At 34.0% G+C, this 18,249-nt stretch overlaps 2 protein-coding genes across 2 annotated transcripts; both read right to left on the bottom strand.

Annotated features, from left to right (window-relative positions):
- Positions 1 to 1,982: 1,982 nt before the first annotated feature.
- On the bottom strand, positions 1,983 to 2,351 carry LOC131035705 ((S)-N-methylcoclaurine 3'-hydroxylase isozyme 1-like). The gene has a single exon (XM_057967442.1). The coding sequence runs from the start codon at positions 2,349 to 2,351 to the stop codon at positions 1,983 to 1,985; it is 369 nt and encodes a 122-aa protein (XP_057823425.1).
- Positions 2,352 to 3,084: 733 nt separating this feature from the next.
- Positions 3,085 to 3,824, bottom strand: LOC131035672 (uncharacterized). Its single transcript, XM_057967395.1, has 2 exons — positions 3,586 to 3,824; positions 3,085 to 3,501 (listed from the first exon to the last, which is right to left on the bottom strand). Exons 1-2 carry the CDS (start codon positions 3,772 to 3,774, stop codon positions 3,268 to 3,270), a joined length of 423 nt encoding a protein of 140 aa, XP_057823378.1. The 5' UTR covers positions 3,775 to 3,824; the 3' UTR covers positions 3,085 to 3,267.
- Positions 3,825 to 18,249: the final 14,425 nt, after the last annotated feature.

The following is an 18,249-nucleotide window of genomic DNA, read 5'->3' as shown; positions in this document are numbered from 1 at the left end:
TTGGTGCCAATACCAAGGAATAGAAAATAACTCTTGTGATAGGTGGTGGGTGTTTTTGACCACCCATATAATAATAATAAGGTCCCTAGTATTTATTTTGGAAAATCTATTATATGATCTTATCCTTAATGAAATTTTAAATTATTTTGATGTGTGTGATTCTAGGAAAAGGCTCTAATTAAAATATTTAGGAGGCATATAATGCATAGGTCCAACCAACAATACCCATTTCTTTCTTGACTATTTAGCATTTCATAGTTCCTTTTGTTGTGAGGGAGAGTGTTTAGTTGAACCTTTAATGCACTAGATATCAGACTATTTGTTGTGTTTGTAGATATGTATGTGATTAGTTGTATGAGGATTTAATGATGAGGTATACAACTAGGATATACATGGACATGATATTGGTACACATATCAAATAGCACACTCCACACTATGAAGAGTATACATCATAAAGGGTAAGCCACATCATCATTCTCTATTGGACAATATGGTCTTGATCAAAAAGTTACTAGATACAATGTTTGGTATTGATTGATAGGTAAGATTGAATAAGGTAGTGAAATTCAGAATCTTTCTTATTAAAAATTATAATTAATTATATTAATATGTTGTCAATAAATTATATTTTAATATATTATAAAATTGTAGGGTCAACATAAACATCCTATATTTATTGGCATTTTACACATACATATGTGGTCATGTCAAGCCCTTGAATATACAATTTTTAATAAAATAGTAAATGTCATATTTATCAATTTCTTTCATATACCAATGATAATAAATAAAATGACAATTTGATATAATAATAAGGTAGATTTTCATCTTTTGACAGTAGTAAATTTTGGTGGAAGTACTTAGATATCAACTTTCATTGGGATAAGTTTTACTTTTTCTTAAACATTGTGTTCAAATAGTGTTATGTTGATTTTTGTTAGATAACATTGTTAAGATTTGTAATTGATGGCATTAGCAAAAACACCTCCTAGAATGTTCAAGTATCAATAAATATAGGTACTTCTATATTATTATCTTCTTACGCACATCTTACATAGATATGAGGTAGTACTATAAATGTCAATTTACTTTATAATTTAATAATTATATTATTTCATACACATAAATGATAAAAATATTATTGAATATAATTTACTTATTTTTGCTTCCCTCAAGAGGATGGCAACTCAACTTCATGTACCTACCTCTCAATTGGATCAAGAGAAAAAAATGATGATTGAGGAGGATCATCAATCTATGGTAAGTGAAGTGATTATGTACTCATGTCATTTTATATGTCATTTTTTATACTAATGTATATTTGTTTAATCGTGTTACTATGTGGAGCTACAATTTGATTTGTAGAGATTTAATTGGTATAATAGAGTTGTGACTTTTGAGATTTAATTGGTATAATAGAGTTGTGACTTTTGAGATTTAACTGGTATAATAGAATTGTGACTTTTGAGATTGGTTATTTACCTTTTTTCAAGAGTAAGAGTTGTTGATTTTTTAATGAATCCACAATTTTAATGATGTCTTAATGTTATGTAGATAATTTATATTTTGCTAATGTTATATGCCTTTATGAATGTATGCACATAGATCTATTTTTTTACCAATGCATATCATTGATGTCTCTATGGACTTCTTTAGCCATTCATTGTATTCATATATGTATTTTTCTAAAATTTACAGCCTTCCGACGGCACAGGCGCTGAGGATCCAGAAAAGCAAGTAATGGAAAAAAGTCGGCAATGTTTGGCGTTCCTGCGAGCTTCATCCACAGGGAGAACGCATCCTTAAACTCCACTGAGATCCGTGTAGATGCGCAATATTCACGCTCTTTCCCTTCTCCTCAAAAATCATTCGAATGGTTCGGAAAATCTTATCTCTTCTGAGATGCTGCAGAGATGGGAGTCTCTTGGAGGTCATGAGCTCTGTACTGGAAATACGCCTCAGCTTCTTCCAGTGAGGTCCTTAATCAGCCCAGCCTATTGAGGACTTGTGTTGATCAAGGGTCTTGGCTGCTTGTAAAACCCATCTTCCAGCAAGATTGTGATCGTGGGTTTTGAGAACCTCTTTGGCCATCGCAGGAGAAAAGACTACCATTATAGTTTTCAAGCCGAAACGGAGAGTTATAAGAGGACCATACTGCTGAGAAAGGGCCACCAGAACTTCAGTGGCCTTTCCTCCTCCCATTTGAAGGAGATTTCCTAGTAATGGCAAAGGTGGAGGTCCAGGAGGAAGTGGAGGCCCCGTCTTATCCATCCTTAACTTCTTAAACAAGAGATACACAAACACACTGACAATGACCACAGATAACCAAGGAACAATTTGGAAATCCATCACGGTACTAACTAACTGTCAAGATGAATTTTGATGGGCTTCAGCTCGATCACGAAATAATCTCGGGCAATGAGGAACATAATTCAAAACTATGCTCACATTTATCTATATATAGGCAGTATGTATGCGCCACTTATACTCTCATTCATACATGGCGTGCAATATCAGGATCAACATATTTTCTGTTCACTTTCGGGAGAAGAAGTCAAGTCAAGCAAACATGGACTTCTTTCCATGACTAAAATTATCTTTGATTCTTACAGGATTCTTTAATGACATATTGAAGTATACATATGACGAATGACATATCGAAGCATACATATGAAGAGTTGTATGGTTAGTTGTATGGTTAACTATAATTCAATGGCGTCGGGGAATTGTCAAGACCAGATCACCATATGATGAGAAGAATTATTTATATAATAAAAGAAATGAGTAGTATTCCAGCGCACTTAGCACAATATTCAAACATCACGTTAGTCTTTGGTTTCGCCAGTGCTCCTCCAGAGACATCATATTTGACCATTGAGAGGGTTATGGAAAAACACAATACTTTTTCTAATATGAAACATTTCACGGGATCTATAACGATTTCTCTTATTTGAATGCCGATGATTATACCAGCATTTGTATCATCTACAGGTGTAATGGTTATGTGCATAGAGAGATTTTCCGGTTGAATGATGGAGGACATATGTATATATAAAATGATTTACAAACATATTCCATATAATAACTTACATTTAATTTAATCAATAACAAACAATACAATAAAGAACAATACCACCAACACACAAGAAGCAGATAGCTTCCTGCGTACACCACAACAAAATAACTTTCATGTTTTCTGAATTCGTATGAGCCGTGTTATTCACTATGGCAGCCTAGTTCCCATCCATTCCGTATCGTTTACTCACTAAAACCAATACCTATCATAGGCGCGAGACCTAGAGGAACCGGAACTCTTTTTGGGCCAAAAGGTGGGCCGTAAGCAAACGAAGAAACCAGGCAGAAAGCCACCATTTGCAATGGTGACGGTGCTCAAGAGCTTGCTGATTTCCTGATCACTGTGGATGGCTAGCATAATGTGTCTGGGGACTATCCTCGCCTTCTTGTTGTCCCGGGCGACATTGCCCGCAAGCTCCAAAAGCTGAAAAGAACCCAAATTTAAAACCTTAAATCATTATAGAAATCTGAATTCAGCACCTGATAATTAGAGGCCATGGGATAGTACCTCAGAAGCCAGGTACTGGAGGACAGCTGCAAGATAAACAGAGGCTCCTGCACCGACCCGCTTGGCATACTTACCTTTCTTGAGATAGCGGGCGATTCGGCCAACGGGGAAATGCAGACCAGCCTTTGAGCTCCGCGACGTTCTCTTCTTTGGCTTACTTGTTGGGCCTGTCTTTCCTTCTTCTTTCATTTTCTACACCAATTGTATGATCGATCTTCCCTTCGGGATTCCTTCTTCCACCTCTGCCTTCAGCGAATGAATTGGGTGATGTCTCGCAGCTTTATTAGAAATTTTGCGTATGGCTCAAGCCACGGAAATGGTTGAGAGATCGTGAGCCTTTGCTTGTCGTCCCTGTGACGATTCGATGCTCGTCAAAGGGAAGTTTGGTGCTCATGATGGATAAGCTTCTGTCCCTACATATTTTTTAATGAATCAAAAATGCAGAAATTTTGGATTGCATGTTACTGTAAATTAATATGATGTTTTATTGGTATTCAATTGCTCAGTCAAATTTATTGAGTCTGAGCGATAGTTTATAAGTAGTTATGTTTTAATATCATTTTTTAAATTTGGTAAATGAATTTTGAAGTGAAGTGGTGAACATTATTTCTGTAGATTTTATGATAAGAAATGTTAGGACAGTATTAGGGGATCAGCTTTAAATCATACATATTAAGCAACATATTAAGTCTAGAGGATGTTAGTCAATTCTGAGTGTTTAACACTTTTAAGTCTAGAAGTGTATTCTTAGTGTGACAAAATACATTAAGCAACAAATTAAGCCTAGAAAATGTCAGTCAACTCTGAATATTTAACACTTTTACTCAGTGTGTGTGATTTAAGTCGTTCTGTATTAGAGTAGATTTCATTATCATGAACATCGATTAGAGAAAATGAACATGAACGGTAGCTAGATAGATTGAATGTTAAATGGATCAGTCATGGTTGTGATACATGGGTTCTTATGAAATATTACTCATAAAATCTAGATTAATAAGTTTAACTTGAAAATAATGTAATTGTATCTTTGTAATTATTATAGTAATAATATTGCTCAGAGTCACACTAATCTTAATTTAAAATTTTGATGGACAAGAGTAGATTAGGTCTAGGAACAAAAGAAGTATATTTCCCCATAAGTAAAGTTTAAGTCTCCACATTGATCTCGTGAAAATATCAAAAGATAAAAAATCATGTATAGAAATATGTTTCTAGAACATAATTTATACAATGCAAAAAAGAGAACCTCTTGTCATTTAATAAGTAATTTCACATCTTATTGTTCATAATTACATAATTGAGAAAAGTTTGACCAACAAATAGAGGTATTGTAGTTTTTTAATACCATGCATGTGGAAAAAATGAAATCATTTCGTTAAGCTTTGAAATATGCTCTCTATTTTTATATTGAATAAATCTTGTTAGAAATAATACGCAATCACAAAAAGGGTACAAACAATGATAATACTAAAAGATAAGAAAACCTAACAAGTATCTAAGAATAGTATACTAAGACTACCTTTTGTATGCTTTCTATATGTTCGTGTACTTGATATATAAGATAATTTTCAATGTGTGAGACAAAGCTTTATATTCTACTTAATTTATGTTGTCAAGTGAAAATACCCATCTCACTCTATAAGATAGTTTTCAAAATGTGAGACAACCCTATATATTCTCCTGCTTCATGAGGAGATTATTTTGTAGTTTAGGGAAGAATCTTCTAGAAAACCCAATACAATGGATACAATTAGGTTATGTGTGGAAACAATTTAATTAATGATAAAGGAACTAGAAACATGCATGGTGTAATTGAGTAGGAAAGTAGAGATTATGTTTAACAACATATTTAAAACTATAACAACAAATTTGAATTATGTTGGTTCATATGCCTTGTTACTTCTTGCTAACAAACTATAAAGAGTCATTTGGAGCCAATTTATTTCATATTCTACATTAGTTCTCATAAATGTTATTGACTAGCCAATTCTTAGAATAGCATAGAAGCCATATTAGGACCTATAATTTGACACATGGTTTTCCAGTTGGATGAGAAACCTCTTCATGAAATTATATAGGAAAATGATCAAAACCACCATATTGGTCACATGTTTTTGTGCCCCACATACTCTTAGATCAATCATACATCCATGAAGAGTGGTGTTCCCCATTGCATGTAATTGTCACAAAGGATGCGAAAATAGATTATCAACTTATCTATCTATGAATTATTTTCCTAAGAAGGAAATTGACCTAATTTAACAATATGGAAGAGATGGATCACTTGTTAATGTGTTTTGTTTGACCCTAGTATCAATTACTTGATTTAATTCGATGAGAATGTTCCATTATATTTTTACCTATATTTTTTTGAAGAGTCCCTACAAAATTGAATATCATTGTGCACAAAGATGGGGAGAAAAAGACTTATTTTTAATCAAAATAATAGATAACACAATTTTTTTATAGTGTGATCATGTTATATCTCGGTAGTGCCAAGACTAAGGCCTAGTCACCATCAAGCCTAGATGCGTGCATGTTATAACCTACATAAACAAAAATAAGCAAAATTGTAACTCTTTTCTACCATTTTCTCAAGAACTAATGAAATATGTGATGAAAATCATATAGAGGATATTGAGAAAAATAACTCCACTCAAACTCCTCTATAAATTTTGAGGCATCCTCCTATAACCCAAGAAAATACTTAAGAAAAATAAAAAATAAAATGGAGCTTCAAATATTAATAGAAACCAAAAATCTAAAATTTACAAGCATGGATGGGTAGTCTCTTTCGAATTCAATGGAGTATATAACATCTCACATAAATTTAGTTAGTGGGATATGAAAACGTGAATAGATTATAGTCAAAATATTCTCTCTAGTATTATACAAAAAAATCTTAGAAATAGGTGAAAGATAAAAATAACATGTATAAATATTTATATGTGTTATTTGTAGACTAAATAACTAATCATCCAATGCCTATAAGTTACAAAATATTGTGAATTCATTGGTTCCAACACTAGAGAATATACAATAACTCTTGGGATAGGTGGTGGGTTGTTTTGACAACCACCCATATGATAATGCAATCCCCTACAATTTATTTTTAAAAATCTATTTTGATTTCATCCATAATGAATTTCTAAATTATTTGTGTGTGTATGATTCTAGGTAAAGGATCTATGTAGGATAGATAGGAGACACACAATGCATAGGTCCAACCAACAAGACCCATTTCTTGCTCAACTATTTAGCATGCCATAGTTCCTTTCGTTGTAAGGTTGAGTGTTTATTTAAACTTATAAGGAAATATATATCATAATATGTGTTGTGTTTGTACATATATGATTATTTGTATGAGGATTTTATGATGAGGTATACAACTAGAAAATGCATGGTCATGATATTGGTACACATGTCAAATAGAACACTTTACACTATTAATAGAATGTCATAAAGGGTAAGCCACATCATCATTCTCTATTGGACAATATGGTCTTGATCAAAAAGTTACTTGATAGAAACTTTGACTGTATTGATTGATAGGTAAGTTTCAATAAGGTAGTGAAATTTAGAATATTTCCTAATTAAATTTATAATTTGTTGCCCCCACTTTTAGTTTTTGAATTTAGTGTATCTTAATTCAATTTTAAATCTACCAACTTTTGGTCAATCAACTGATCCTTTTCATCACTTTAGAACCAAGTCCTTGACCCTCCTTATTTCTTGAAATATCCAATCAACCGATCCCTTTGAAGTGTTTAAGTGTTAACGATGTCCAAATTTGTTTTAAGGCCCTAACACCTTCGTAGTCAAAGAATCGCAACACAATCACTCATAAGTCTTTATGGTTCCCAAATCATGTCCTTCCCTGATTGCCCGACATCTCAATGTGGGTGAGTCGTGGTAGCTAGTAAAGGGTCTTCAATTGTCTTTGTTATCGATAGATCGCACTATTTAAAAACTTTTGCACAGACTTAAAACTGTTATGTAGTTCCAACCTTTGACAATGGCCCGACAACTAGCAGTTCCTATTTTTAAGGCACGTTCCCAATCGTGACATCAGCGAACATGTAAAATTAATGAGCCTTAAATACAAAACTCAATTCAAAATGTGGGAAAAGTGTTGGTGCTCTTTATGAAAATAATGTCAGCTCATTTTTGCGAGCTGGATAGTACGGTATGCTACCCTAAGCATGCAATTTTTAAATGCTCTATAAGGCATGTATAGAGCTACCACCTTTTAGTTGAAATCGTTGTGCATGTTTTGGGTGGCGAACGGGAGACAGTCTAAAAGATCATATTAATGGTGAAGTCATGGGCACATAAAAACTAGGTTTAAGCCAAGATTTTTCTTTCTTCACTACTACTTTAGTAAATATTTAGGGCTTCATGGGTGAAATTAGCAAGGGGTCTCAATGGCCATGCTCATAAATTCATATCTCTACCTCGGTCTGATTTTTTTGCCAATTAACTCAGTTCCCATTATAGTTACAAAAGCTATAGCCTATCTTCTCCTATGTAGGATGAAACCCAAAATGTCTCCTATTTTAGACCATGTCTTAGATGATGTAAATACATAGACATGGGGGATACTCACCTCCATGATGTCTTGGGAAGATTACAGCATTGCAATAGGTGTCGCATTACACATAAAACCTTCGATAGTGGGCTCTCACAAGATTGAGGTTTCCCTCCAACTATTGCCTGTTCAGAGTTAGTCTTTGCATGCACTCAGAGTTACAAATTTTGGGAAAGGAGCAATTTGTATACATAACCATACAATCTGAGTGGGAATTATTTCAAAATCAAATAGATTGATATTTCAGTTCCATTGCTTGGAGTTGGTTAAAATTAGAAAGGAAGGGGAATTCCAAGCTTCCCACTAGGATAAAAAGAGATTTATTCAGGGAAGATATCTCAAACATGATTGTACTTTTGCACTGAGTAGTGAGAAGGCCCAACTCTGAATACTTCAAAGAATGAATGTGGGAATGAGAAACTTCTCACGTGTCCATGATGCATTCTTCATGACCCTAGTGAAAAGGATTGAAGGGTCACCAAGAAAAAGATTTTTTGTAAAAGTTGTGGCCCTAGTTATGCAATTTGGTAGCTATTACATCCAGTTCAACACATTCTCTTATTTGAGAATCGAGGGTTATGAAAAGGCCCCATTAAAATTGTCGAGGTATGCATCAGACTATCCTATTTTTTTAGAGCTTTGTTGCAAGATGGCCCCATTAAAATTGAACTTGTGGGTTGCCTAATTTGGATTAATTGTCTTAGATCTTATTTTTTATGCAATTTAAAATTCAAATTTGCACTCATAGATCTCACTTTCAATTGAATTATATAAATTTAGAGGTTGAATTCACAGAAACCCTAATTCATGATTCTAAAATTTACTTGTGGGTTGCATAATTTTTCAAATCCATTTTCAGATCTGATCTTTATGATATGCTATGTTATGATTTGGAGGCATTTATCTTTCAATTTCACAAATCACGTTGCTTAATTAATTTGTTAATCAATCACTTTATTAAAATTTTGCATTGTTTAATCATAATTTTCAATTTGTGCATTCAAATTTCCCTCTTTTGTGCATGAGTTTTGTTGCCATTAGCCCTACCAACAATATTCCTATGAGAATAAGTTGTAAAAATAAGGCTTCTTAAGGTTTAATTACTAAGGATATGGAGCCTAATTTGGATAACTCATTTCATGAGAATGTTGGTGGTTTCTATAATCCAACAAATGATGTCATTTATTCCCATGTTTTTCATAATTCTCATGGTGAGGATGAATCACTAACTAGGGTTACTATTGACTAATTGAAAAAGATTGACAATGAATTTGAAAATCTTCAACAATAGATGAATCAACAATACTTGAAAAGTAAGGCAATTCCATTGATTGAAAGATTATTGAAAGATTAAAAAGAAGGGTGCAAAGTGATAAAATTTGATATTGATTTGTTATATGACCTTATGTCATGTCTCTAATTCGATTCCATTCACAATAATTTTCACTTAAATTATACACTCAACAGCAGAATGCAAGCACCAAATAGGAATCCAATCACACTCGATCAGACACGCAAAAGCAAAGTGTCAAATTCCAATACACAACGCTTTTAGCAATTTAGAAAGTGGCATCCTAGTTAGATCTGCGCCAAAGTTAACGTTGCATCCCAAAGATGCAATGAAGTATCGAACCATAACTACAATTATTGAGCAGGACAATCAATTCAGAATTACTTTAGACTAGAAGTACAAGCAAAAGTTCTTCGAGACTCAGTCATCATAGGTGCCACACTTGAAGGAATCAGCAATAAATGAAAGCCAACATTTGCAAGGGTGATGGTGCCCACGAGCTTGCTGATTTCCTGGTCATTGCTGATAGCTATTAAAATGTGTCTGGGGTCTATCCTCGCGTTCTTCTTCTTCTGCAAGTCCCAGGCGTTATCGCCCGCAAGCTCAAGAAGTTGCAAAGAACCCAAAGTTAAAATCCCAGATCATTAAGGAAAGCTGAATTCAATATCTGATAATATAGTTGTCGTCCCTGTGACGATTCGATGCTCGTCAGAGGGAAGTTTTGTGCTCATCATGGATATGCTTCTGTCCCCACATATTTTTTTAATGAATTAAAACTGCACAAATTTTGGTTTGCATGTTACTGGTAAGCTAATATGACGTTTTATTGGTATTCAATTGATAGTTTATAAGTAGGTTTGTTTTTCTAGTGTATTTTTTCTGGATTCGATTGTGTGTATATTTTTCTAGGTTTGTTTTGTTTTGATAGAATGAGTTCTAAGTGGATTATTCATGGTTATGACACATGGGTTCTTGTGAAATATTTCTAATAAAATGTAAGTGACCAATAAGTTTAAGTTTAAAATAATGCAATTGAATCTTTGTATTTATTATAATGATAATATTGTGCAAACTCACATTAATTTCATCTTAAAAGTTTAATGGACAAGAGTAGATTACTTTAGGTGCAAGAGAAGGATATTTTCCCATAAATAATCAATAGAGTTTAAGTCTACACATCAACATAAAAAAATATTTCCACGAGATTTCTTGTAAAATTATCTAAAAATAAGAAAGAATGTATAGAAATATGTTTCTAGAACCTAGTTTATATAGTGCAAAAAAAACATCTTGTCATTTAATAAGAAGTTTCGCATGTTATTATTTATAATTACATAATTGAGAAAATTTAAACCAACAAACAATGCTATTGTAGATTTGTAATACCATGCACGTGGAAAATATGACATTGTCTCCATAAGCTTTGAAATATCCTATCTTTTTTTAAATTGAATAAATCTTGTTACAAAGAATATGCAATCACAAAAAGGTTGCAAACAAGGAAAATTTTGAGAGATATAGGAGTCTAAAAACAATCTAAGAGTAATATCCTAAGACTATTTTGTATATTAGGGAAGAATCTTTTGGAAAACCCAATACAAGTGATAGAAACTAGGTTCATGTGTGAAAACAATTTGATTAATGATCAAGGTTAGAAACGTACATGGTATAATTCAGCAGGAAAGTAGAGATTATATTTAACAATAGATGTAGAACTATAACAAATAATTTATATTATGTTGGAATATGCCTTGTTACTCCTCTCTAACAAACTACAAAGAAACATTTGGAGTCGATTTATTTCATAGTTTACATTAGTTGTCATAAATCTTGAAGGCCAGTCAATTCTTGCAATATCATAGAAGCCATATTTGACACATGGATTTTGAGTTGGATGAGGAATTCCTTTAAGAAATTATTTAAGAAATCGTTCAAAACCTAATATTTGTGGCATGGTTTGGTTATCTACATACTCTTAGATCAATCATCCATCCTTGAAGATTTATGGTCCTCATTGCATGCAATTGTTACAAATGATGTGAAAATAGACTAGCAACATATCTATTTGTGAATTGCTTCCCTAAGAAGTAAGTTGACCTAATTTAACAATATGGAATAGATGGATCACTTGTTAATGTGTTTGTTTGATCTTGGCATCAATTACTTGATTCAATTCTATGAGAATGTGGCATTTTATTTTGACCTATATTTTTTGAAGAGTCCTGACCAAATTTAATGTCACTATGTACACAAATATAGGGAGGAAAATGTCATTTTTTAATCAAAATAATAAATAATATAATTTTGTTATAGTGAAAGAATGTTATATCTTAGTAGTGTTGATCCCAAGGCTTAATCACTATCAATCCTAAATTATTATGGGTTATAACCTACAAAAAGGGAAAAAAATAAAAAAAATAAAAATTTGTGACTCATTTCTACTATTTTCTCAAGAACTAAGCAAATGTGTGATGAAAATAAAATAGAGGATCATGAGAAAAGTGAACGGAAGTTAAGTAGCGAAACAACTTCCTACACAAACCTTGAGAGGAGGGTAATACAAAAACTTTTATAGATCATCACAATAGTTACAGACTATAAAAATAGATATAATAACATTCAAACCATAACACAGTGATTTATGTGGGGAAAACCCTTTCAGGAGAAAAACCCCACACTCCAAAAGTCAACCAATATATTATTCTGCAATTAAAAATAGAATACAATATACTTGCAGAGCAATATCTTTGCAGGAGTACCACTAATCGTAGATTCAAAGGTAACTCAATAGCTATAAGACTCTTACACACAACCTCTATCTCACGCAGCTCATATATAACGGATACAATACAAGAAACTGTCAAATGGTATTACAAAACCATGGGCTAAAACCATCCAATAAGGTGTAGTCGATCTTATCTCCCTTTTAGATGCCCTATGACTTGTCCCTCCCTTTTTATAGCTCATTTACGTGTTTGATGTATTTTATATTTCCTATTTTAGGAGTACAAACTTCTAGAAGCCATAACTTGAGAATCGTGTGTCTTATTGATGAACCGTTTAAAGCGTCGGAAATCTCGTGAAGTACTATATTGCCTCAAAAATGCTATTTCATTTAAGCCCAATTTTTAGGGAATTTTGGGGCCTCCAAAGTCCCCAAAATTAAATTTAAACCTTTCATTGGACCCCTCCAAAATAGAAAATTTAATATCTTCAAAACTAGTTGTGATCTTGCGACGTAACTTTACCGGAATGCTTATCTAGCCAACCAAAAGCTTTGGAAAGAATTTTGCACTATTTCGTGCTCAACTGAAAACTTACTATAAATAGTAACCTGCAAGGTTGAGACACCATTCTCCCTACAAATATCCCACTTGTCGAACACCTTGCAAGAGAAAAGGGAGTATCAACGCAATAAATCAATTGCTAGGGGTCATGAGGCTCATAGACTCCGAGCACCATCTAAACTTCTCTGTGCTCATAGCCTTAGTTAAAGAATCTGCAACATTCATCAAATTTTCTACCTTAACCATCTTCACCCTATCATCTTCAACCATATCTCTCACAAAATGATACTTAACATCAATGTGCTTAGTCCGGGCATGAAATGTCGGGTTCTTAGCTAGGCAGATCTCACTCTAACCATGTCATGGCTCCTTGTTTTATTCCAATGTCTGAACACAGTCTCTTAAGCCAAATGACCTCTTTACAAGCATGAGTAGCTGCCATATACTCTACTTCAGTAATGGAAAAAGCAACCACAGTGTGTCTCTTACTCGTCCAACTAATTACACCACCAAATAAAGTAAACACATAAGCACTGGTGGATATTTTTCTATCAATATCACTTGCCCACTCTAAATCCACATAACCATGAATATCAAAGGAAATCATGTCTCCAACTGATTTACCTAGATGACACAAAGAATACTCTGAGGTACCCTCCAAATATCTGAAGACTCTTTTGACTACATACCAATGAACTCTACCACGATTAGACATATATCTAGACAGAACTCCCACTGCTTGGGCAATGTCTGGTCTAGTACATACCATAGCATACATCAAACTCCCAACTGTTTTTTGGTAAGGCACTTTACTAATGTCTTCCATCTTCGATGGGGATGTAGGACAATTTGCAGTAGATAATTTTGTTCCAATTGTAAAAGGAACACACAATGGTCTACAATCTTGCATGTTGAACCTCTATAACACTGAATTTACATACTTACTCTGGCCTAGCCATAGATTTCTCTTCACTCTATCTCTTCTAATTTCCATCCCAAGAATGTGTTTCGCTCGACCAAGATCTTTCTTTTCAAATTTAGCAGCAAGTTGAGACTTTAGTTCTGAAATCATACCTTTCCCTTTACCAATAAATAACATATCATCAACATATAATGCAATGTACAGGAGATTATCACCATCAGCTTTATACTAAACATAGTGATCTGATTTAGAACGCTCAAATCCCAAACTCAACACATATGTATCAAATTTCTGGTACAACATCCTAGGACTTTGTTTGAGGCCATATATATATTTCTTTAATTTACAGATCAAATTACTTTTACCTTTCACCAAATAGTGCTCTGATCATGTCATATAAATATACTCCTCCAAATCACAATGCAGGAAAGCAGTTTTTGCATCCATTTGCTCAACTGCTAAATCATAAGTAGCAGCAATAGAAAGAAAAAATCTAATGGATGTCACTTTGGCAATAGGAGAAAATATCTCACCATAATCAACACCCTCAACCTGAGAGTAGCCTTTTGCAACCAACCTTTCTTTATACTTCTCAATGCTTCCATCTAAACCAATATTTTTCTTGAACACCCATTTGCAGCCAACGGGCTTTCTTCCTTCATGAAATGGTACAAGATCCCATGTATCATTCTTTTTCAAAGCTTTCATTTCTTCTTCCATAGCAATCTTCTAGTATTTTGCATCATTCATACCTAATGTCTCTTCTACAAATTTTGGTTCATCCACATTAGTATTCAAAGCAAAAATACATCTCTGGTCATCAGGTGAATACCTTTCAAGTCATTTTCTATGTCTTGTAGACCTTTGAACAAGCTAAGTTGGAGGTTTTTCCTCCTCTTTTGAAGATTCAGAGCTAGATGAGCTCTCCTCAACTTCTTTCCTATCTAGGGGTCTTGATTCAACTATTTCAAGTGTAGAAGGAAATTGAATCACATCTTCCTTTTTAATCTATTTTGGCTGTAATGTAACATCTAAAGAGACTTAATTTCTCTAAAAATAACACTTCTACTATGAATTACCTTTTGTGAAACAGGGTCCCAAAGCTTGTATCCTTTCACACCATAACTATACCCAATGAAGATACATTTCATAGCCTTGTTCTCCAACTTTTTTCACTTCTCCTTTGTCATATGTGCATATGCCTCACAACCAAAAACTCTAAGATGTCTTAATGAAGGCTTGTGACCCAACCATGCTTCCATAGGCATTTTATCAACAAGGGCTAATGTAGGAGACTTGTTAATTAGGTAGCAACCACTAGCAATAGCTTCAGCCCAAAACTTTTGTTCTAGACTAGCAACACTCAACATACTCCTAGCCTTCTCCATCAATGTCACGTTCATTCTTTCTGCAACTCCATTATTCTATGGAGAATACGAAATTTTCTTATGTTTGTTAATGCCATAGTCTTTATAGAATCTGTCAAAATTAGCAAAGCAAAATTCATCGCCATTATCAATCCTCAAAATTTTAATTTTCTTTTCAGTCTGCAACTCAACCATTGCTTTAAATTATTTAAATCAACTCAAAACTTCAAATTTACTCTTTAGAAAATATACCCATGTCCTTCAATGAAAATCATCATTAAATGAAACATAATATGTGGATTTTCCAATTGAAGGAACATCTACAAAACCAAACTCGTCAGAATGAATAAGAACCAAACAAGTTTTATGAGAACTTGACTAAAACATCAGAATGAATTATGAAGTCCACTCTGCACCTTTTTGGAAATATTTTCAGTCTTGCTTGCACAGAACCCATTATCAGTGATACAAACCTGAAAGGAGAGAATTTAGAGGTCTTGAAGGAAAGGGTGTTTAAAGGGATTGACAATTCATTTGGTTTAGAAATTCTAAGTAGTGGCCTCATAGAGGCGGCACCCTTTCCTCCTGCTATCCCTTGTCCAGAATTAGTTAGGGAGTGCATTGCGAGGTATGATCCTATTTCTGAAACTATCAAGAGAGATAATGGTGAAACCCTCCTCACGATTAACAAGGAAGTCATTTCTTTTGTTTTCAAATTGCCTGATTATAAGTTCTCAAATTTTTCTCCCACCCAATCAGTCAGTGAGTTCAATGCAGATAAAAATGGACACCAGAATAATATAGCGAACCATTGGTTGAAAGTTCCTCAGTGGGGTGGCCCCAAGTTACCTAAATATCCCAAAAAAAATCACATGCTTCCCTACATCCATGATGTTATGTTATTATTACACTAAGTTAGAGGTTCAGCTGAGACCTACAACTTTGATGACTGGATTTACTGTTATGTGAAACTAGTGTTGGAAGGAAAGCATTATCTTGACTGGGCAAAGCTTATTGCTGACTCCATGAGGGAACAACTGAGCATGGTGAAGAAGTTCAAGCAAAATTTATTTATGTCCTCATATTTGACATATTGCCTAGCATGTGTCAAAGAAATAATGGGAATACCTAGGCAACTTGTTGAAGGAGATGTTTCTGTGTATGACGTTTACCCCATGTTGCAAAAAGATAATGCATTGCAAGATTTTAGGAGAGTACATAATACTTTCCTAGGAGACTTGTGTTATGAGTTGAAGAACATGAAATCTAAAAGGATGTCTGAAGATGACTAGGCATTAGTGAAAAGATATGGTAGTTTCTTTGTTCAATTTCCTCGTTTCTATTATATAAGGGTAGGTGGTTTTGAAGAAGAGCCTTTCAGACTTCCTCATTTTTGTTCATATTGTTTTGTCCTTGCTGAGATCTGTAAGTAGTTGTCTACCATAATTAAGAAAGCTCAACCCTAAGATAAATGGGAGGATCATTTTCCTATTCAATTGGGCATTTTATCTTGCGTTTCAATGTCAAATGTGTTGAGCATAGGAGCTGATTTGAAGAATTTCAATTTTCCACTGTATCATGAAAGGAAGGGCTTTGATAATAAAGGTTTCTCATGGAGTCTTGGTTTGATGCCACATCTTCCAATCCCACACTTGGAGGACTTTTGGGAAGATTGTGGTGATGAGCTTGAAGTGTTCAAAAGAGCAAATATGAGAATGGTTCTGGAACACGTAGTTTCACTGCAGGTGAAACTTGATGTAAGTGGGATCGAAGAGGATTATCTGGAGCTTTTTGAAACTAGATATCTAGACCAAGTTGAATCCAAAACGTCATGCATTAATTGGGATGTGGAAGAAGAGGATGATATATAGCTTAGAACAAAGAGATTCTTGGAAAGAACCGTAGATTGGGTTAATAAGAAAAGAGCAATGAAATTAGGCATCAAGATTGATCCTACAAGAGATAATGTGGTTTCTCTACATTCCCCAAAACATTTGTCTAACCCCACTTCTATGCATGTTCATGCAGGTAAAAATAAGAAGTCATCTCACACCAAGCACAAGCCTAATCCTGCTTTGAACTTTCCTGCCCCTCAATATACAAGGTCACGAAGTGTTGCACAGAGGAAAATGGACTAGGTCAAAGACACAAAGGTAAAAGATAAGATCCTTGATACTCAAATTTTTGAGGTCGAGGACATTGATAGTGACATTGTCAACACTATGCATTCTCATGCAATCACTGTAGCCATGACACCCCCACCTAAAGTATGATAGTTCTGATACTAAATGTAAGTACAGATCCAATAGCCAATAAGATGAGGGGGGGGATGAATCATACAAACTTAATCTTCCATCAAAACATCAAATTCAACCTCGATAAAATATACTTTAATAATATAAAAAAAACTGTTAATCATGCAAACTCAAAAGCATATAAACATCATAAACCTCATAACACTAGATTTAACATGGAAACCCAAATAGGGAAAAACCACTATGGGATTTCGGACCCACTAAGAAATATACTCTTCTAGAGTATGCTTGGTTAAAAGCAAATCCTGTTAAAGATTACAAACACATTGCTAGATGTGACCCGGTTAAGGGATTTCCCTCATATCTGTTAGGATCTTCACTTGTTAGAAGTGACCTTGTTAAAGGATTTCAAACACTCAATCAGAATGTCACCTTGCTAAAGGGTTTTACAAATAAGACTGTTAAGTCCACTCGATTAAGAGATTTTCTCTCACTTTAACAAAATAACAATAATAAACATCTATCTACAACTTCACATCTAAAATGCTAATGTAGATTCTTATCTGTTCAATACAATCTAGACATAGAACTAATCTTGTCCATCTGTTGGGCTTCTATACTTTGTTATTCAAACAGGTCTTCAAGCTTATGTGCTCAGTAATCACTATGTAGCATCCCTGTGCATACACTTACCCGCATTCATTGTTTATCAATAGTTTACTATTTATAAACAATTAGCTAACCACTTAATCTCCTTGATCACATTTCCCATGATCAATCATAGCCATCAGATCTTCAATCTATTCTAGGTTCAATGCATCTTTCAATCTGAAAATGTTTTACCCCGCCTAGGAACTTGCACATATTTCTTGGAACTTGTGCCAGGGTATTGCGGTTCAATCTGTGATGTAGATCTTCATGCCGACTTTCCATTGCCTTAGATTCATTAACAAA

Source organism: Cryptomeria japonica, chromosome 6, assembly GCF_030272615.1.
Source record: "Cryptomeria japonica chromosome 6, Sugi_1.0, whole genome shotgun sequence".
NCBI classification, from domain to species: domain Eukaryota; kingdom Viridiplantae; phylum Streptophyta; class Pinopsida; order Cupressales; family Cupressaceae; genus Cryptomeria; species Cryptomeria japonica.
This window is presented reverse-complemented; position numbering and strand designations above follow the sequence as displayed.

Bases quoted from the DNA above. Each gene is read 5' to 3' on its own strand.
- LOC131035672 (XM_057967395.1), bottom strand. From the start codon at position 3,774: ATGAAAGAAGAAGGAAAGACAGGCCCAACAAGTAAGCCAAAGAAGAGA. The intron at 3,502-3,585 runs GTACTATCCCAT...GGTTCTTTTCAG, and splicing joins TCCAGTACCTGGCTTCTGAG to CTTTTGGAGCTTGCGGGCAA.
- LOC131035705 (XM_057967442.1), bottom strand. From the start codon at position 2,351: ATGGATTTCCAAATTGTTCCTTGGTTATCTGTGGTCATTGTCAGTGTG.